The 20,433-nt window shown below is 50.1% G+C and overlaps 1 protein-coding gene across 1 annotated transcript in view; it reads left to right on the top strand.

Annotated features, from left to right (window-relative positions):
- Positions 1-20,433, top strand: part of LOC135261966 (CUGBP Elav-like family member 3) — a 34,131-nt gene that overhangs the window by 10,864 nt on the left and 2,834 nt on the right. Inside the window, exons 3-11 of the mRNA XM_064348679.1 lie at positions 2,119-2,167; positions 3,895-4,091; positions 6,021-6,164; positions 6,776-6,920; positions 7,050-7,199; positions 7,726-7,791; positions 8,272-8,376; positions 11,071-11,214; positions 13,198-13,349. Of these exons, the coding sequence (XP_064204749.1) occupies positions 2,119-2,167; positions 3,895-4,091; positions 6,021-6,164; positions 6,776-6,920; positions 7,050-7,199; positions 7,726-7,791; positions 8,272-8,376; positions 11,071-11,214; positions 13,198-13,325 (1,128 nt within the window). The 3' untranslated portion in view covers positions 13,326-13,349. The remainder of the gene's footprint in view (positions 1-2,118; positions 2,168-3,894; positions 4,092-6,020; positions 6,165-6,775; positions 6,921-7,049; positions 7,200-7,725; positions 7,792-8,271; positions 8,377-11,070; positions 11,215-13,197; positions 13,350-20,433) is intronic.

Genomic DNA, 20,433 nt, shown 5'->3' on the forward strand with positions numbered 1-20,433 from the left:
GTAGGTGTGCCTGTGTGTGTATGTGTGTGTGTGTATGTGTATGTGTGCCTGTGTATGTGAGTGTGTGTGTGTGTGTGTGTGTAGGTGTGTGTGTGTGTGTCTGTGTGTGTGTGTGTGTGTGTGTGTGTGCGTTGTGTGTATGTGTTGTGTTGTGTGGTGTGTGTGTGTGTTTGTGTATGTGTCTGTGTGTGTGTGTGTGTGTGTGGTGTGTGTCTGTGTGTGTGTGTTGTGTGTGTGTGTGTGTGTGTGTGTGTGTGTGTGTGTGTGTGTGTGAGCGAGCGAGTGTATGTCAGCATGTCAGTGTTTTTGCCAGTGACCGTGTGAGTGCACACATAATGGCTCCGGGCCGTGATCAATACCACCGCACAGAGGCCGATTATGACCGATCGATCACGTCCATTGACCGGGCGCTCGCTCAAATCACACCCGCTCCCTAGTTAACGGTTCATTAAGCCACTCTCAGCACATGAAAGGTGCTGGCGTCCCTCCCGCCCTCCATCTCTCTCTCTCTCTCTCCCTCTCTCTCAAACACGCACTCACTCTTTCTTTCTTTTTTCTTCCTTTTTCGTACAGTGTGAGTAGCTTGCTCCCGCAGTGGCAGTGACAGAAGGCCAAAGCCTTTTATCCCAAACTCCTCCAGCCTCTCGTCCTCCGCTCCCCTTTCTTTACATTTCTCTCTAATACTCCTCCTTTCGTCACCCTGTCCCTGCGTTTATCTCGCCTTTCTTTTCTCATTTCTGTCCTCTCTCTCTCTCCATCTTCTTTGGTTCCCTCTGGTCTAATCCTGTTCCATTCTGCTCAAAGGAACCATTTAGTGAGAAAACAAACAATCAAGGCGATTTCATACGTCCATATTTTAAGATGAGTTGCTGATGTTGCGTAAGCGATGATGAAAATGACTTCCTGTTCTCTACTTCTCGCCGTCTCCGTGGGTCTTGGAGAGCGGGGCTCTTCGAGTCGGCGCTGAAGAGATTTACGTTTACCCAGAAAGCTTTGCGCCTTGGCGTTCGACGGATTTATCGCCTGATCCGAACGGGCGGGTCATTGATAGCTGATATTTCGCGGGCGGGGAACTGAAGTGGGAGGGCTGGGTCGCTCCATTAATAAAAAGCCTTCAGATCTGTCAGCGTTTCACGCCCGGGTTCTTGTAAAGTCTGCGCCTCGGAGGGGAACGTCCTATGACTAGTATTCATTATCCATATTGGGATGAGTCCGCAGTGATGCTTGGTCATTGTACATGGGGACAGGCCAAGTTTCGGCGAGGAGAAGGAGTAAAAAGTGAAGGGAGTGCTGTTGGGAGGGGTCTGTGGAAGCCATACCTCACTTCCTGGCTACTCTAAGCACCCAGTGTGCGGCTGAACGATGGAATGTTGTTCCGGAACTTTCCTTCTTTCCAGTCTGAACGTCTTTGACAGTTTTAAATTGATGTTATGGGAAAGGGCTCAAATATGTAAGATGTGCACTTGAATGTACTACCTCTTCTGGTCTTTCTCTGCCTCACTCCTCTCCTTTCTCTCTCTCTCTCTCTCTCTGTGCTCCTCTCTTTCTGGTTGCTCTCACATGTTCTCTCCTCTCCATTCTAATCCTGTCTTCTTATGTAATCCAGATTAGCTGGCGAGCAAGACTTAATCTCTGGTCTCTCTCAATCCTGAGTGGGTGGAGGGCGGGGCGGGGGGGGGGGGGGGGGGGGGGGCGGGGCTGCCGGGGGCGAAGAGGGAAACAAACCACTAAACAGGAAACAACACTGAAAAACAGAAAAAGCAAGAGAGATACGAAAAGGAGGGGAAAGAAGGAGGGAGGGTAGAACAGTGATAGAGGGAGAGAGAGGGGAGGGTGAGAGAGGGAAGGGAGGGTGAGAGACGGAGAGGTGTGTGTGATAGAGAGGGAAGTGTGAGAGAGAGGTGTGAGGGAGATGCAGTAAGTCTATCTTTTGGAGAGAAATGGAAGGTATTTTTAACACAGGCATACAGTTCATGCTGATATTTGTCAGTGTGTCACAGCTTACACACATTACTGATGAACTCTGACCTGCAGTGAAGCACACCCTGCAGAAAGGGCTTATTGTACCCAGAGGTACAGATAACCCTGTCCTGCTAACCGTGTCCATTTGGGTTTCAGATGAACCGGCCCATCCAGGTGAAACCAGCGGACAGTGAAGGCAGAGGAGGTAACCGCACCTGTCCGTACGAATGCCCCTTTTATAACACACCTGCCCATAACCACACCTCTCCTATAACTCACCTGCCCATAACCACACCTCTCCTATAACTCACCTGCCCATAACCACACCTCTCCTATAACTCACCTGCCCATAACCACACCTCTCCTATAATACACCTGTCCATAACCACACCTGTCTGTTAACACACCTGCCCATAACCACACCCCTCCAATAACACACCTGCCCATGACCACACCTCTCCGATAACACACCTGTCCATAACCACACCTGTCCATAACCACACCTCTCCTATAACACACCTGCCCATAACCACACCTCTCTGTTAACACACCTGTCCATAACCACACCTCTCCAATAACACACCTGCCCATAACCACACCTCTCCTATAACACACCTGCCCATAACCACACCTCTCCTATAACTCACCTGCCCATAACCACACCTCTCCTATAACACACCTGCCCATAACCACACCTCTCTGTTAACACACCTGCCCATAACCACACCCCTCCAATAACACACTTGTCCATAGCCACACCTCTTCAATAACACACCTGCCCATAACCACACCTCTCTGATAACACACCTGTCCATAACCACACCTTTCCCATAGCACACCTGCATACACGCACATACCTTTACAATAATAACATTGTGTATACACACCGCTTTCCAATGATGCACTTGCATATAAAGACACCTTTTTCTAATAACACACATTCAAAGACATCTTCCCGGAATAAACTTGTCCATAAGGACAGTTGCATATAACCACACCTGTTTCACAGTTGTTCACACCTGACAAATAAGGGACATCTAGTGACATCATACCACCAGCACTCACGTCTACGTTAGCATAGGAACATAAATATCTTACCATAACATTTAAATCCTTATGAAACTTTACATCTACTATTGTTCTCTTTACCTAACCCTGAGATAAATCCTCTACATACACACACTGATTCCCATTCACACACCTTTACACACGCTGGTACCAATTCCCCCTCTTAAGTATTTGACCAGCAGAAACCTTTATCTGGAGCAGAAAGTTCAGTGTGTGAGGTGGAGTCCTGGTACCTTTTGTCATTCAAGCAGCCCCTTTGAGAAATGTGTTTAGTTAACTCTGCCCTCTAGTGGAAATTTATAAACTTGCAGGCTTGTTGTGAAAATGTATTCTGTATAAACATATTATGGATACGTACCTCTGAATTATGTACTACATGAATATTCTTTAAAAGTATAATTTATGTTTCATATTCAGTTTATATGAATTTTAATGATGTAGGCTTTTTTAGCATAATTTCCCAGCCTGTAAATGCACAGGGAAATAATTGTGTGTATGTGTGTGTGTGCGCGTGTGTGCGTGCGCAGGTGTCTGTGTGTGGGTGTGTGTGTGTGTATGTGTGTGTGCGGGTGTGGGTGTGTGCATGTGTGCATGTATTAATGTGTGAATGAGATTTGCGTACGTCATTTTGTGTGAGTTTGCGAGAATAGCGAGTTCAGGCTCCACCCTATATTTTTGTTTAATTTCTCCTTTCACCTCATCCCTTCACCTTCTCCCATTCCCCATTTCCTCCCTGAATCTCTCTCCCCACTTCCTTCCCTCCGTGGCCTCCCATCCCTCTCCTCTCTCCCCCTCTCCCCCTCTCCTCTCTCCTCTCTCCCCCTCTCTCTCTCCTCTCTCCCCTTCTCCCCCTCTCCCCCTCAGAAGACCGGAAGCTCTTTGTGGGCATGCTGGGGAAGCAGCAGTCGGACGAGGACGTGAGGAAGATGTTCGAGCCCTTCGGCACCATCGACGAGTGCACGGTGCTGCGGGGGCCCGACGGCACCAGCAAAGGTAGCGCCCGTCAATCAAGCGCCCGATCGACCCCTCCACCAATCAGCCGCCGGAGATTTACTGCAACCGTTCCATCACGACAAGCAATGAAAGCGATTGCAGGATTGCAAAATTGTTGCAAAATAGATCGAGGATGGGCGTTAGCTGTGTAGATTATGAATGCGCATGGCCATAAGTTACAGGATAGCACAGAATTAACAGAAAGATAGTTAGAGAAGGTGCACACGTGACTGTCAGGATGCCAGTGCTGATTCGACAACCACTTTCACCAGCTCTGAGACGTAGAGGATAACTGAGAAATAAGAGTATAATATAATCTAAATTCAGTTTATAACAAATCTGGTTTTTGCTTTGTGTGTTAGTGATTAGTGTGTAAGTAGTGCTCGGACAATGGCTGATACTACATTGTAATGTTTGAATAGGTGATCAATGGTGCGTTTCATGCTGCGTCATGTGGAACATGATTGATGATGCGTTCTGTGTGTCCTGTGGTCCCTGGTTGATGATGCGTTCTGTGTCTCATGTGGTCCCTGGTTGATGATGCGTTCTGTGTATCCCATGGTCCCTGATTGATGATGGGACCACATGTGGTCCCTGGTTGATTATGTGTTGCTTGTCATGCAGACCATGATTGATGATGAGTTCTATGTATCATGTGGTCCCTGGTTGATGATGCGATGTGTGTCATGCAGACCGTGGTTGATGTATTTGGCTTTGTGTGGGTCACGGCTGACGATGTTGTGCTGTCGGTGGTTGATGATGGGTTGTGTCCTTCATGTGGCCCCTGGTTGATGATGCGATGTGTTCTTCATGCGGTCCCTGGTTGATGATGCGATGTGTTCTTCATGCAGTCCCTGGTTGATGATGCGATGTGTTCTTCATGCGGTCCCTGGTTGATGATGCGATGTGTTCTTCATGCAGTCCCTGGTTGATGATGGGTTGTGTTCTTCATGCGGTCCCTGGTTGATGATGCGATGTGTTTTCAGTGCGGTCCTGGTTGTGAATACGAGTTCTTCAGGGCGGCCGCCTGGTTGAGGGAGCGATGTGGTTCTTCATCGCGTCCTGGTTGATCGATGCTGTCCTGGTTTGGCAGCCTGCTCTTTGTGAAATACCGAAGCCCCCTGGTGAGGCCAGTCCATCAGCTCTCTGCAGGAGCTCATCGCACTGCCGGTTGAGTCCCACATCGTTTTGCCGCAGTGTGATGACATCATCCCGATGCTGTCCCTCCCTCTAGCACTGAACTGTATCTAAACTTATGTCCCTTTAAGGTAGTTTTACAGATCTTAGTACATTTCATACTTGAGTTTCTCCACTGTTTCATCGCAGAAACCTCATACCAAAACTGGACCGTAATAAACCTGCATATCTCTTTCTGTGGACTGTGTGACTTACTCACTGAAACAGTGCAAGGCATGTGCTTTGAGTTGTGTAGGATGATGCTAATAACACACTCCAATAACACTGCCCCCTCCTCTCTTTTACCCCCTTCCCTCTCTACTGGTCCCTTTTGTACTCTACCCCTCCTCCCCCTGTCTTCATCCCATTCACCCCTCTTCCCCTTCTTCCCTCCATGTTCCCCTGCACCTCCTTCATCTCTCTTTTCATCTGTGGCCTCCTTGCCTTGTCTTTTGCTCTCTTCCTCTTCTTTGTCGGTCTTTCCTTCCCTCTCCACTCTCTCTCTCTCCCCTCTCCCCTCTCTCCTTCCCCCCCTCTCCCTCTCCCTCTCTCTCTCCCCTCTCCCCCCCGTCCCTCTCCCTCCCTCCCCCCTCTCTCTCCTCCCTCTCACCCCCCCCCTCTCTCCCCCTCCCCCCCTCCCCCTCCTCCCTCCCTCCCCCCTCCCCCCCTCTCCCCCCCCCTCCCCTCCCCCCTCCTCCCCCCCTCTCTCCCCCCCTCCCCCCCTCCCCTCTCCCCCCCTCTCCCTCCCTCCCCCCTCTCTCTCCCTCCCCCCTCCCCCTCTCTCTCCCCCCCTCTCTCCCCCCCCCCCCCCCCCCCCTCAGGGGGCCTCCTCCAGTCTGGTGGTGAAGTTCGCGGACACGGAGAAGGAGCGGGGTCTCCGGCGCATGCAGCAGGTGGCCTCCCAGCTGGGGGTCTTCAGCCCCATGACCCTGCACTTCGGGGCGTACAGCGCCTACACGCAGGCCGTGAGTACCCCCAGGGGGGGGGCGGGGGCGGGGTCAGAGGGTCACAGTCCCACCGTCCCGTGTGCTGAGCCAGGTGCAGCCGCAGTACCCGCTCGCCCTGGATCGGTTCCTGGACTCAAGCTCTTCACGCGCAGCGCTCTGGCGGATCTTCTGCCAGGCGCTGGGGCCAGAAAAAATTTACGGTCGTGCTGATTCATGCATATTTCAGTCCACGCTAACTGGCACACTTCGGGTGCACTGGGACAGCCGTAGCGTAGCAGCTCAGCACAGCTCTAAGTGTTTCATGGTGTCCCACTTAAAACCCTTAAACGAGGAAATAGTCTTGAGTGGCCGTCATTCCAGCCGCAGCCGTCGAGGTTTCGGTTGGCTGATTGAGGAGGTGGAGTTACTCAGTGTTCCTTGGAAACGGTTCGTTGGAAACAGTTGCATCCTTTCGCTTCCAATTACATCATCTGTAACCGCGGTGACTCAAGCGCCGAGGAAACGGATGCGGACCATAATAACTCCTGTCTGTCTGCCTCCTCCTCCTCCTCCTCCTCTCCGTCTCTCTCCGTTTGTCTCCCCCCCCCCCCCCCCCCCCCCCCCCCCTCTCCGTTTCGTTTGCCCCGCAGCTGGTCCAGCAGCAAGCTCTGGTCGCTCAGTCCGCGTACCTGTCTCCCGTGGCGACGGTCGCCGCGGTGCAGCTGCAGCAAATGGCTGCCATCAACGCCAACGGCATCATCGCCACGCCCATCACGTCCATCGCCCCCTCCTCGGGTAACAGTTTGGACTTACAAACCCTTCCTCCCCCGCCCCCCCATCTGCCGATTTTGGGAAAGGCTCGTCTTCCCCGTCGTCTCCGTCTCTGTTTCCGGGCCCTCTTGTCTGATTGGTCCTCTTTTGCAGGTACGAACACGCCCCCCGCCCTCGCGGCCACACCCGTTCCCGCCCTGCCTCCACCAATTGGAGTCAACGGCTACAGTCAGTTGCCAACTACGGCCAATGGGCAGCCGGCTTCTGAGACGCTGTACACCAATGGGGTTCACCCGTACCCTGGTGAGGACCTCTTGTATCAGGCATTTTTTTAAAAACTATATCATTGGTCCAGGATCCTGACCAGGAGAGGCTGGTATAGATAATGGATGGTTGTATGGATGTAATTAGTTATACTTTCCTTCCTCCTCATTATGACTGCGTACAGTTAAACATACTACTGTGCAGGTACTAAAAATGATCCTAATGGGTTTAATGGCAATGATCTTCACTACAAGCATAGCATGTTTCTTGATACTATAAATTCATAGCTAAGACATTTGCTATTTTAATTCATAAAGGGCTGTTTTTTCACATTGCACACCATGTGTTTTTTCTTGATTTTCCTCTTTTTCCCTTCCTCCCTCCCCGCCTCTTTCTCTCTCAATCTCTTTCCCATTCTCTCACCTTCCCTCCCTCCCTCCTCACCTCTCTCTCTCCTTCCCTCCCTCCTCACCTCTCTCTATGTCACTCCCTCCCTCCTCTCTCTCTCTCTCTCTCACTCCCTCTCTCTCTGGCTCTCTCTCTATCTCCCTCGCCTCTCTCTCAGCCCAGAGTCCTGTGGCAGCTTTGGATCCTTTACAGCAGGCATATGCAGGCATGCAGCACTACACAGGTAAGGACCAGTGCTCTGTTACAGTGTGTGTGTGTGTGTGTTTGTGTGCGTGTGTTTGTGTGCACCTGTGTAATTGTGTGTGCGCGCGTGTGTGTGATTGTGTGTGTGTGCGTGATTGTGTGTGTGATTGTGTGTGTCTGTGTGTCTATGTGCGTGCATGTGTGTGTGTGTGTGTGTATCTGTGTGCGATTGTGTGTATGTGGGTGTATGTTTGTTTGCGTTTTTGTGTGCGCATATGAGTGTGATTGTGTGTGTGTCTGTGTGTGCGTGCGGGTGATTGTTTGTATGTGTGTGTATGTATGTCTGCATATGTGTGTGCTCACGTGAGTGTATGCACGTCACTTTGGATAAAGGTGTCTGCCAAATAAATGTAATGTAATATAATGTAATGTGTGTGTGTGTGAGAGTGCGCGTGTGTGTGTATGCATTTCAAAAGCTCAAATTAAATGTGTCTCTACATGTCCCTCTCACACCCACCAGCGGCGTATCCAGCTGCTTATGGATTGGTTGGCCAGCCTTTTCCACAGCAACACACCCTGGTTGCTCAGCAACACCAGCAGCCCCAGCAACAACAACAGCGGGAAGGTGATGCTACTTCCTGTGCCTGACATGCCAGTCAGCTTCCTCTCTTTCGCCATCTCGCCTTCTCTCTTCAGCCATTTTCTCAGTTGTTTCTTTTGTCTTTTCTACCCTTTCCGAATCACTTTCTCCCCTTACCCTTTCACTCGCTTCAAACAAGCCGCTCCCTCCTTCCGTCTCTAAATGTCAGTTCACGCCCGGCATCAGAATGCGTCTCCACATGCATCTCGAGTGACCACTTGTGATCGGATCTCACTTCCCCGCTCGATATGCAAATGAACACGTACATCGTTTCCGTTTGCAAAGACCGAATGCGTTGTTGTTTTTATTCTGTCCCTACAGAATGACCTTGTTGTTTGAGTCCTTGGCTTTTCTGAAAGCAGTCTTGGGGTGTTTGATTTTTACGTTGGCATTGCTGCCATGATCGACTGTAACCATTCCCCTCCATCTTTTTTCGGAGTCTCCCCATAAATCGCCCAGTTGTGATGATATGAATCATCCAGTTTCCGCTGTACTGACTCTTTGGCCCGGATGGAAATCGGACAGCGTGTTCCGTGTGTACTCCGTCCACGAGAATCCATTTTGCCTGTTGCTATGGCTTCTCCTTGTTGTTTCGCACTTATATGTAAGTATATAGTATTAGTATATACATGTACTAATATGACGCCGTTGGCGCGCGAATGATGGAGTGTAGCACAGTGGGTAAGGACCTAGACTTGTAACCGAAAGGTCGCAGGTTCGATTCCCGGGTAGGACACTTCCGTTGTACCCTTGAGCAAGGTACTTAACCGAAATTGCTTCAGTATATATCCAGCTGTATAAATGGATACAATGTAAAAAATGCTATGTAAAAGTTGTGTAAGTCACTCTGGATAAGAGCGTCTGCTAAATGCCTGTAATGTAATGTAATGAGTACGTACTTCCGCTGACGCAGAGGACGTCAGGTGACTAGGCGGTCCTTCACTGTGGCCCAGGACGCACTCGTGTACCCGCTGCTGAAAGAATGTGGCCCATACGCGACCCCAGACCACCTCCGAATGTGGTCTGAGCGATCGGGTCTCAGTGCGTCCTCAGCGCGTCTCGGTGGTCTGAGCGATCGGGTCTCAGTGCGTCCTCAGCGCGTCTCGGGTGCGTTCGCGCCTGTAGCTGGAGCTGTCCGCTTGTGATGGGGTCAGCCGAGGGCGCGTTATGATGCCAGGTCTGAACAGGGCCTGAGTCTCACTCCGTAGTCCTCCACTCCTCCAGCCCCTCCTGTCCTCTGTGAGCGCAGCCTCGGGGCCTGACAGTGCTCTCTGACCGGAGGGTGTGTGTGTGTCCCCAGTGCCTTATGGTGCTCTGACTGGAGGGTGTGTGTGTGTGTCCAGGGCTTATGGTGCTCTGACCGGAGGGTGTGTGTGTGTGTCCCCAGGGCCTTATGATGCTCTGCCTGGAGGGTGTGTGTGTGTGTCCCCAGGGCCTTATGGTGCTCTGACTGGAGGGTGTGTGTGTGTCCCCAGGGCCTTATGGTGCTCTGACTGGAGGGTGTGTGGTGTCCCCAGGGCCTTATGGTGCTCTGACTGGAGGGTGTGTGTGTGGTCCCCAGGGCCTTATGGTGCTCTGACTGGAGGGTGTGTGTGTGTCCAGGGCCTTATGGTGCTCTGACGAGGGTGTGTGTGTGTCCAGGGCCTTATGGTGCTCTGACTGGAGGGTGTGTGTGTCCCCAGTGCCTTATGGTGCTCTGACTGGAGGGTGTGTGTGTGTCCCCAGGGCCTTATGGTGCTCTGACCGGAGGGTGTGTGTGTGTGTCCCCAGGGCCTTATGGTGCTCTGACCGGAGGGTGTGTGTGTGTCCCCAGTGCCTTATGGTGCTCTGACTGGAGGGTGTGTGTGTGTCCCCAGTGCCTTATGGTGCTCTGACTGGAGGGTGTGTGTGTGTGTCCCCAGGGCCTTATGGTGCTCTGACTGAGGGTGTGTGTGTGTCCAGGCCTTATGGTGCTCTGACTGAGGTGTTGTGTGTGTCCAGGGCCTTATGGTGCTCTGACTGAGGGTGTGTGTGTGTGTCCAGGGCCTTATGGTGCTCTCTAACTGGAGGGTGTGTGTGTGTGTCCCCAGGGTCTTATGGTGCTCTGACTGGAGGGTGTGTGTGTGTGTCCAGGGTCTTATGGTGCTCTGACCGGAGGGTGTGTGTGTGTCCCCAGGGCCTTATGGTGCTCTGGCTCGAGGGTGTGTGTGTGTCCCCAGGGCCTTATGGTGCTCTGACTGGAGGGTGTGTGTGTGTCCCCAGTGCCTTATGGTGCTCTGACCGGAGGGTGTGTGTGTGTCCCCAGGGCCTTATGGTGCTCTGACCGAAGGGTGTGTGTGTGTGTCCCCAGGGCCTTATGGTGCTCTCTGACCGAAGGGTGTGTGTGTGTCCAGTGCCTTATGGTGCTCTGGCTCGAGGGTGTGTGTGTGTCCAGTGCCTTATGGTGCTCTGGCTGGAGGGTGTGTGTGTGTCCAGTGCCTTATGGTGCTCTGACTGGAGGGTGTGTGTGTGTGTGTCCAGTGCCATATGGTGCTCTGACTGGAGGGTGTGTGTGTGTGTGTCCAGGGCCTTATGGTGCTCTGACTGGAGGGTGTGTGTGTGTGTCCCCAGTGCCTTATGGTGCTCTCTGACCGGAGGGTGTGTGTGTGTGTCCCCAGGGCCTTATGGTGCTCTGACCGGAGGGTGTGTGTGTGTCCACAGGTCCTGAGGGCTGCAACATCTTCATCTACCACCTGCCCCAGGAGTTCACCGACTCCGAGATGCTCCAGATGTTCCTGCCCTTCGGCAACGTCATCTCCGCCAAGGTCTTCGTCGACCGCGCCACCAACCAGAGCAAGTGCTTCGGTGAGAGCGGAGGAGGGGGAGAGAGGGAGGAGAGGACGGGTAGCATGGCGCCCCTAGGGGGAGCTCCAGAGCAGCTGCCCTCCAGCGCAGGGCTGCCTGTTCTCTGCTTGTTCATCCATTACATATATTACATTACAGGCATTTAGCAGACGCTCTTATCCAGAGCGACTTACACAACTTTTACTTAGCACTTTACATTGTATCCATTTATACAGCTGGATATATACTGAAGCATGCAGGTTAATACCTGCCAAGGTACACGCAGTGTCCTTACCCGGATTCGACTTACGCTTGGTCAGCGCAGCTGCCTTCCAGCGCCAGAGCTCCTGTCTCGCTGTCATCCGTGACAGCACCCTGCTGTGCAGGACAGGGTCAGCGGTGTCTGTGACTGGGTCAATGCAAGGCTACCCAACTACGTGCCCTGTAGGCCCCAACCCTAGCAAACCGCACCTTATTCAATAACAAAGCAAGGTATCTCCTTGATCAGGTAATTCGTAGAATCAGGTGTGCCAAGTTAGGGTTGAAACGAAAACCTACATGATTGTCAGATCTCCAGGAACAAGGTTGGGCAGCCCTGCTCTAGCTGTTGAACGAGGTGTGCTTTCTTAGGGTTGAAATGAAAACCTACATGATTGTCAGATCTCCAGGAACAGGGTTGGCCAGCACCAATTAAATACTTCATGTCAAATTCATGCCACGAGAATGATGTGTCCTATTTTCAGTGGGAGAATGAACATTGTCATGGTGGTGATGTCATTTAGGATATGACTTTTGATGCACGCAGATAGTTTCAACGGAAAAGCAAACTAAATGCAAGATATGCCCCTTCATCGCTGAAAATTAATTAGTTGCTTTTCATTGCATCGAGGTTACCTGATTGGTTATCATGTCTGGTGTTCACACGGGCCAATATTCCAAGGACGGGGTGTTCTTATTTACTTCTTCACAGAGCTGGATAGCCTTTTTTATTGCTTTGAGTGAACTCTGCCTCTTCAGATAACACTTTAAAGGATAGTGTTTTGGTGGGGGGGTGTTTGTCTTGACTGTTTGTTTTTATTTTTTAATTTGAGGATGTACGGTAGCACACTCATTTTCATTGTTTATCTTCAGCTGGACTGTAGTCATTACATCCCATAATACCCCCCCCCCCCCGTGGCGCGCGGTTTCCCCGCTCCCCAGGCTCGGTGGCCTTCCTCCGCTGGGGGGGCGAAATGGCTGAGAGTCTGAGCTCAGATACCTTATCTTTATCCCAGAAAACCCGCTCACGTTTGCTGATGCACTCTGGGCACTGGGAAGACATTAATGAGACAGCCCTTTCCTCTCAATTGAATTCAGGTAGCTACGCTACTTGCTTTCTCCCCGTATCACCATTATTATTATTTTCATCGGTCGGTGTGCTTTTAACCGAAGCTGGCTTCCTCGCTCGACGAGGAGCGTGAACACGAGCTGCAGACGACTGCAGACTGCGGCTTGCTAATGACACGGGGAATTACAGAAAGCGTCGTGAGTCACACGCTTCCAGTAGTCATTATGCGCCCGTTTAAGAAATGACGTTCCTCCACGGACAATTTCACGCACCGTCGCGACATGAAACCCCCAGGATTAGCTGCTGAGACTTAACCCTTAACACCGAGCTGCAACGCGAGCCTGACCTGCCGCCATTAGCTCATTTAGGGCGGCGGCGGCGAGCTAAGTAGCTTACACTGGGTGATTTACATCACTCTCGAACCGGCTAGTCGGCTAGAATACATTCAGGGAAAATGGTAATGTAGCTGGTGGCAATGTGTGCTGATTGGGGGTTCCAAAAAGGAGGGAATGTAGCCAGGTGCCTGGCTACATTTTTAATAAGGAGTGGGTCACAGGAAACGCATTCGCTCGCTGGCGGGGGGGGGTCCGGGGGGGGCAGGTGGGGGGAGGGGTCGGAAAGTTCTGGAACCCCCCGTTCTGAGGCGTTCCCCCTCTCCGCCCCCGTGTCTTCTCCAGGCTTCGTGAGCTTCGACAACCCCGCCAGCGCGCAGACGGCCATCCAGGCCATGAACGGCTTCCAGATCGGCATGAAGCGCCTGAAGGTGCAGCTGAAGAGGCCCAAGGACGCCAACCGGCCCTACTGAGGCGCCTGGGAAAGACAGGGACAGGTGAGGACGAGAGGAGGGGACGGAGAGAGGGAGGGAGGGAGGGAGGGAGAGGTGCAGATTACGTGGGGATAGGTACGGAGGAAAGGGACAGGAATGCTTTTTTTTTTTATATGTCACAGTCAGGTCTCCATTTGCATGTTTGTTTATGTATTTATTTCTTTTTTTATGGTCCGATTCCATTGTCCTTTATCGCCCCGAACTATGAGCTCAGACAGGAAGTTGTGCGAAAGGTGCTGAAGAGGCAGTGTCTCGACTCGATTGTGAATGAACAGAAAGTGTTGGCATCAGTACAGGAAGTAGACTTTTTAAAATCTCAAAATGAATTGAAAGGTATTAGCTTAAACTGAAAATGTTCTGTTTACTTTTTGAGTAAAACCCTTTGGTTGCAACGGGACGTTAGCTTGTGAGCCTGGTAGCTGAACCTCATAGATTTTTGGGTTATTAAAACACAATTTCAATTTACACTGTGCCAAGTACAGTTCATAGACACTGTGTAAATGAAGGCCTGACTGTATTTTGGTGAGACATAATGACTGAATTTGTCAGGAATAAAGCAGTGTATTAGCAGGAGTGAGGCCTATTGGACCTATCACTGAGAACTGGGTAAGCTCACTGGTTAAAGTTAGAAATATTAAGTGATGAAATTGAGGAAGCTGACTGCAGCTAAAAGCATAACTTATAGCTGATATTTAATTATTGCAAATTCAATAGCTGAAATATTTAACATTTTATAATACAGAAAAAATAAATAAAGAACTGTAATCATTTTTTTACTTTTTATTTTTATTTTTGTGCTGTTTGTATTTATTTTCCCGAAACCAACAAACCACATCCAAGACCCTCCTGTCCAATCATAAATCGCGGAGACTACGTCGCTATGGCTACGGTCTCCTAGTGACCAATAAAGCCCCGCCCCCTTCCTGTCACATCGTTGTAAGTTGATTGGCCTGTCTTGGTTGCCGTTGGCGATTGCCTGTGTTTGGGTTGCCGTGGCGATTGCCTGTGTTGGTTGCCATTAGCGATTTTGTTTTTGGCCATTGCCTCGAGCCACCGGTCATGCGCTCAACTGCATGGCGAGTTGCCGTGGCGACCGTGGATTGTGTTTGGTGCATTGTGAGTTCTTTTATTTTGTATATCTTTGCGTACACTGATCAATAACTCTCACTCTGAGATTCCATCAAGATATGGTACAATTGCTATAATTATAAATATTTTAATATTTTACTCTTTTTAATGAGTTATGACTCTCATTATTGATATTTTTATCACTATATTTACAAATGTTTCCGGTGGTTTTGTTTTTGATCAGTTTCCCTAGTGTTTTGTTGTCATTAATATCATTACAATTATACAATTTTATATTTAGTTTTGGAGTGAATTGGTGTGTGTGGTGTGTGCATGTGTACGTGTGCCTGTGTGTGTGTGTGTGAGCCTGTGTGTGTATGTGTGTGTGTGTGTGTGTATGTGTGTATGTGAGCCTGTGTGTGTGTATGTGTGTGTGTGTGTGTGTGTGTTTGTGTGTGCATGTCTGTGTGAGTGAGTGTGTGTGTGTGTGCATTGTGTTGTGTGTGAGCCTTGTTGTATGTCTGTTGGGAGTGTGTGTATGTGTGTGTGTGTGTGTGAGCTGTGTGTGTGTGTGTATGTGAGTGTGTGTGAGCCTGTGTGTGTGTGTATGTGTGTTTGTGTGTGCGTGTGAGCCTGTGTGTGTATGTCTGTGTGAGCGAGTGTGTGTATGTGTGTGTGTGTGAGCCTGTGTGTGTGTGTGTATGTGAGTGTGTGTGTGTGAGCCTGTGTGTGTGTGTGTATGTGAGTGTGTGTGAGTGTGTGTGTGTGTGTATGTGTGTGTGTGAGTGTGTGTGTGTGTGTGTGTGTGTATGTGTATGTGTTTGTGTGTGCGTGTGAGCCTGTGTGTGTATGTCTGTGTGAGTGAGTGTGTGTATGTGTGTGTGTGTGTGTGTGTGTGAGCCTGTGTGTGTGTGTGTGTGTGAGCCTGTGTGTGTGTGTATGTGTGTGAGTGTGTGTGTGTGTGTGAGCCTGTGTGTGAGTGTGTGTGTGTGTGAGCCTGTGTGTGTGGGTGTATGTGTGTGTGTGAGCCTGTGTGTGTATGTCTGTGTGAGCGAGTGTGTGTATGTGTGTGTGTGTGTGTGAGCCTGTGTGTGTGTGTGAGTGTGTGTATGTGTGTATGTGTGTGTGTGAGTGTGTGTGTGTGTGTGTGAGCCTGTGAGTGTGTGTGTGTGTGTGTGAGTGTGAGTGTGTGTGTGTGTGAGCCTGTGTGTGTGTGTGAGTGTGTGTATGTGTGTATGTGTGTGTGTGAGTGTGTGTGAGCCTGTGTGTGTGTGTGAGTGTGTGTATGTGTGTATGTGTGTGAGCCTGTGTGTGTGTGTGAGTGTGTGTGTGTGTGTGTGAGCCTGTGTGTGTGGGTGTATGTGTGTGTGTATGAGTGAATGAGAGTGAAGAGTGTACACCAGGGCATTTATTCCATAAGTCAGGCCAGGACTCTCACACTACGGTGCCTGACAGAGACCAGTCACAACCAGTTTGTGTCTAATCCGCTGTGAGCTCGCCCGCGGGCAGCGGGCGGTCCGGAGCACGGTTCTGTGAGGACTTCTGTGCTTCTGACCCGTGTCGCCGTGGGAACTGCGGAAACCCAGAGCGGACCAGAGCTCCGGCCCACGCCACGCTCAGAACCAGCTGAGCGCCAGCCCGGCACTGACCGCCAGCCGCGTGCGGCGGCCAGGGTTAGCCTGGAGCCGCGGGGGGCTAATAAACTGAACAGAGGTGGACTTGGAATGAACCGTGCCGGTCTATGAATAATTCATGGCCCTACTTCAATTATCTCGGGCCCATCCATTTTCATCAGAAGTGCCATTGCCCTTCTGAACTGAAAGACTACACCCACACTACGCGATTGGCTGAGCTGGGTGGGTGGAGCTCTGTTGCTCTGGGGCTGCACAGGATCTGTGAATTGTGTTGGGAGGAGCATAGAGTGCCTTGGTGTTTTTGATTGGTCCTTCTTTTCTGTCTTACTCCCTTCCCGTAGCTTCTATTCACTTTCACCTTCTCCCTTACTTCCTTAGCCTGTGTTTTGAGGTAATGGTTTGTGGATGTGGTGGTGACTCACAGTGCCTTGTACTGATGAACAGCCTCCCTCTCCAGGAATTCTGGGTATCTCAGACAAAAACAAACATCCAGGCTGTGCTGTACTCGTGTACACAATGAACAGTTATGTTCTTCCGCACAATATAGCTTATTTACTTTTTGCTATTTTTAAATTAATGCAACCTTTTAAAAGGTGCCAAGGAAGGCTATGGGGAATATTCTACTGAACAATGTCCCTGAGGTTATTTTTTCTGAGAACAGCCCTAGTTGCCTCTTTTTAGTGTGCAATGCCGCTCTGGATAAACAAGTTCAAATACAATAATACGTGACGTTTGCTGCTCAAAATGTTGCCCAGAATTCCTGTATTGCCAGAGAGTGGTGCATGTTGGGAATCTGTTTGCCTGCCCAAAACAAAGGAATAGATATCTTATTCCAGATACACACACACATACATACACAAATACGCACAAACAACTGCACACACAGAAACACACGTTCACAAATAAGTGCACACACACACACACACACAAAAACACACACACACACACACACACACAAACAAACAATTGCACACATATAAACACGCACATGCACACACCTGTCAGGCCACTTTCACTGTACCAATAGCATGGACTCTTTGTGCACATAGACCCACACAAAGAGCACATCTGTTGAAAGAGCCAATTCATCCATTGTCTGGGTTAAGACAATGGGAGAGTAATGATTAGGCCTGCAGCAGATCGACCGCAATAGGGAAGTGGAGAGGAAGAGAATGCACGCCACATTCATAAATGCACGCGAGTTCAGTCCCTCTGAATCCAAAACTTCATATATGAACAGCAGTGGGCTACCTGAATTGACTTTAGCTGGGGCTTAACCTCAAGTTCGGATCACTGCTCTACTGAACCTCGTTTGAATTGGAATTGTTTTTCCTGATGATTAAGGAGCAACCATTCTGGTTCTAACAGTACAGAGTTTGGTGGCCCAGTGATCAAAACTCAAGTTTTAAACCCCAGCAATGGTAACCTAGTCAGTGGCAAGATCTCGAGGACTGCATACAGACGTTCATTAAGTGAGGACTTGCTGTACATTATTGTTTCAGATGAATTTAATGAATATTGATAAGCTCTGTACACATGGCTTTATAAAATATTCATATGTGCTTCTCTGAATAGCACATGATACCCACCTTTGCTGGGTACAGTACAGCGTTAATTTGAGACTATTTCTGCTTGACATTTATGGTTTATTAATGCATGCTCAGTCAGGCAGAATACTTAAGCTTAGAACTGCCACTCTGACTGGACTGATATTGACACATCGGTGTGGGATATGTTCTAGACTCTGAGCCAGCCAGGTACAGTCCTTACTCACGTTTCACTGTCCAATGACTAAAGGCACCGCCATTCTCAGTCCAACCTGTGTCTTCCTCTCTTTGGTCCACCTCACCTAAGAACCAACTGAGGCACATCTTCAGCTACAGATACACGCCAAATGGCATCCAATCGTATTTTCAGTCCAAAAATGAAATGACACAGATTTCAACCAGGCTACTCTTCAGCAGCTTAGTACAGAGCAGCATTAGCGGTACAGAGCAGCACTAGCGCTTAATACGGAGCAGCACTAGCGGTCACAGCTAGCGTACAGGCACACTAGCGCTTATACAGAGCAGCCTAGCGCTTATACAGAGCAGCACTAGCGCTTAATACAGAGCAGCACTAGCGCTTATACAGAGCAGCACTAGCGCTTATACAGAGCAGCACTAGCGCTATACCAGCTGGGCCAGCACTAGCGCTTAGTACAGAGCAGCACTAGCGCTTATACAGAGCAGCAACTACGGTACAGAGCAGCACAGCCTTATACAGAGAGCACTACGCTTATACAGAGCAGCCTAGCGTAAGAGCACACTACCTTATACAGGAGCAGCACTATACGGCTTATACAGAGCATCGCACCCTCGTGTACCTATACAAGCATCCTACGCTTAGTACGCAAGCCAGCACTAGCGTACAAGCGCACTACGCTTATACAGACGCCTAGCGCTTAATACGAGCACACTAGCGCTAGTACAGACCACTAGGCTTAATACAGAGCAGCACTAGGCTTAATACGACAGCCTAGCGGTCAGAGCAGCAACTACGCTTATACAGAGCACACTACGCTTGTACAGAGGCAGCCAAACAGCAACTAATACAGAGCAGCACTAGCGCTTATACAGAGCCACTACGCTTAATACAGAGCACATTTAGGAGCCGTTATACAGAGCAGCATAGCCTTATACAGAGCAGCACTAGCGGTACAGAGCAGCACTACGTTATACAGAGCAGCACTAGCGCTTAGTACAGAGCAGCACTAGCCTTAAACAGACAGCACTAGCGTACGAGCGCACTAGCTGCTTAACAGAGCAGCACTAGTAGCTACGCATACGACAGCACTACCTTAATACGACAGCACTAGCTTATACAGAGCAGCACTAGCGTTATACAGCACACTAGCGCTTATACAGAGCGCACTAGCTTATACGGGGCCAGCATAGCGCTTATACAGAGCAGACTACGCTAGTACAGACAGCACAGCGGTAGAGCACAACGCTATACAGAGCGCATAGCGGTACAGACCCGCACGCTTAATACAAGCACCTAGCTTATAGACAGCACGCTTAATACGAGCACTAGCGTTATACAGAGCAGCTAGCCTTATACAAGCGCCTACACAGGCACACTAGCTTGTACGAGCCACTGCGCTTAGTACAGGCACCACTGAGAGCAGCCTACGCTTATACAGAGCAGCACTACGGTACAGACACACTAGCCTTATAGAGCAGCCTACGTAAGACAGTTAACAGAGCACACACCTTATAGGCAGACGGGAAGAGCACTACTATACAGAGCAGCCTAGGCTAGTAAGAGCACACTAGCCTTATACGAGCAGACACTAGCGCTATACGAGCAGCACTAGCGAATACAGAGCAGCACTAGCGCTTAATACAGAGCAGCACTAGCGCTTAGTACAGAGCAGCCTAGCGTATACAGAGCAGCACTAGCGCTTAGTACAGAGCAGCACTAGCGCTTAGTACAGAGCAGCACTAGCGCTTAATACAGAGCAGCACTAGCGCTTAGACAGGAGCAGCACTAGCGCTTAGTACAGAGCAGCACTAGCGCTTAATACAGAGCAGCACTAGCGCTTAATACAGAGCAGCACTAGCGCTTAGTACAGAGCAGCACTAGCGCTTAGTACAGAGCAGCACTAGCGGTACAGAGCAGCACTAGCGCTTAGTACAGAGCAGCGCTAGCGCTTAATACAGAGCAGCACTAGCGCTTAGTACAGAGCAGCACTAGCTGTACAGAGCAGCACTAGCGCTTATCAGAGCAGCACTAGCGCTTAGTACAGAGCAGCACTAGCGGTACAGAGCAGCACTAGCGCTTAATACAGAGCAGCACTAGCGCTTAGTACAGAGCAGCACTAGCGCTTAATACAGAGCAGCACTAGCGCTTAATACAGAGCAGCACTAGCGCTTAGTACAGAGCAGCACTAGCGCTTAATACAGAGCAGCACTAGCGCTTAGTACAGAGCAGCACTAGCGCTTAGTACAGAGCAGCACTAGCACTTAATACAGAGCAGCACTAGCGGTACAGAGCAGCACTAGCGCTTAGTACAGAGCAGCACTAGCGCTTAGTACAGAGCAGCACTAGCGCTTAGTACAGAGCAGCACTAGCGCTTAATACAGAGCAGCACTAGCGCTTAGTACAGAGCAGCACTACGCTTAATACAGAGCAGCACTAGCTAGTACAGAGCAGCACTAGCGCTTATACAGAGCAGCACTAGCGCTTATACAGAGCAGCACTAGCGCTTATACAGAGCAGCACTAGCGCTTAGTACAGAGCAGCACTAGCGCTTAGTACAGAGCAGCACTAGCACTAATACAGAGCAGCACTAGCGGTACAGAGCACCTAGCGCTTAGTACAGAGCAGCACTAGCGCTTAGA

Source organism: Anguilla rostrata, chromosome 8 (genome assembly GCF_018555375.3).
Source record: "Anguilla rostrata isolate EN2019 chromosome 8, ASM1855537v3, whole genome shotgun sequence".
Lineage (NCBI taxonomy): Eukaryota > Metazoa > Chordata > Actinopteri > Anguilliformes > Anguillidae > Anguilla > Anguilla rostrata.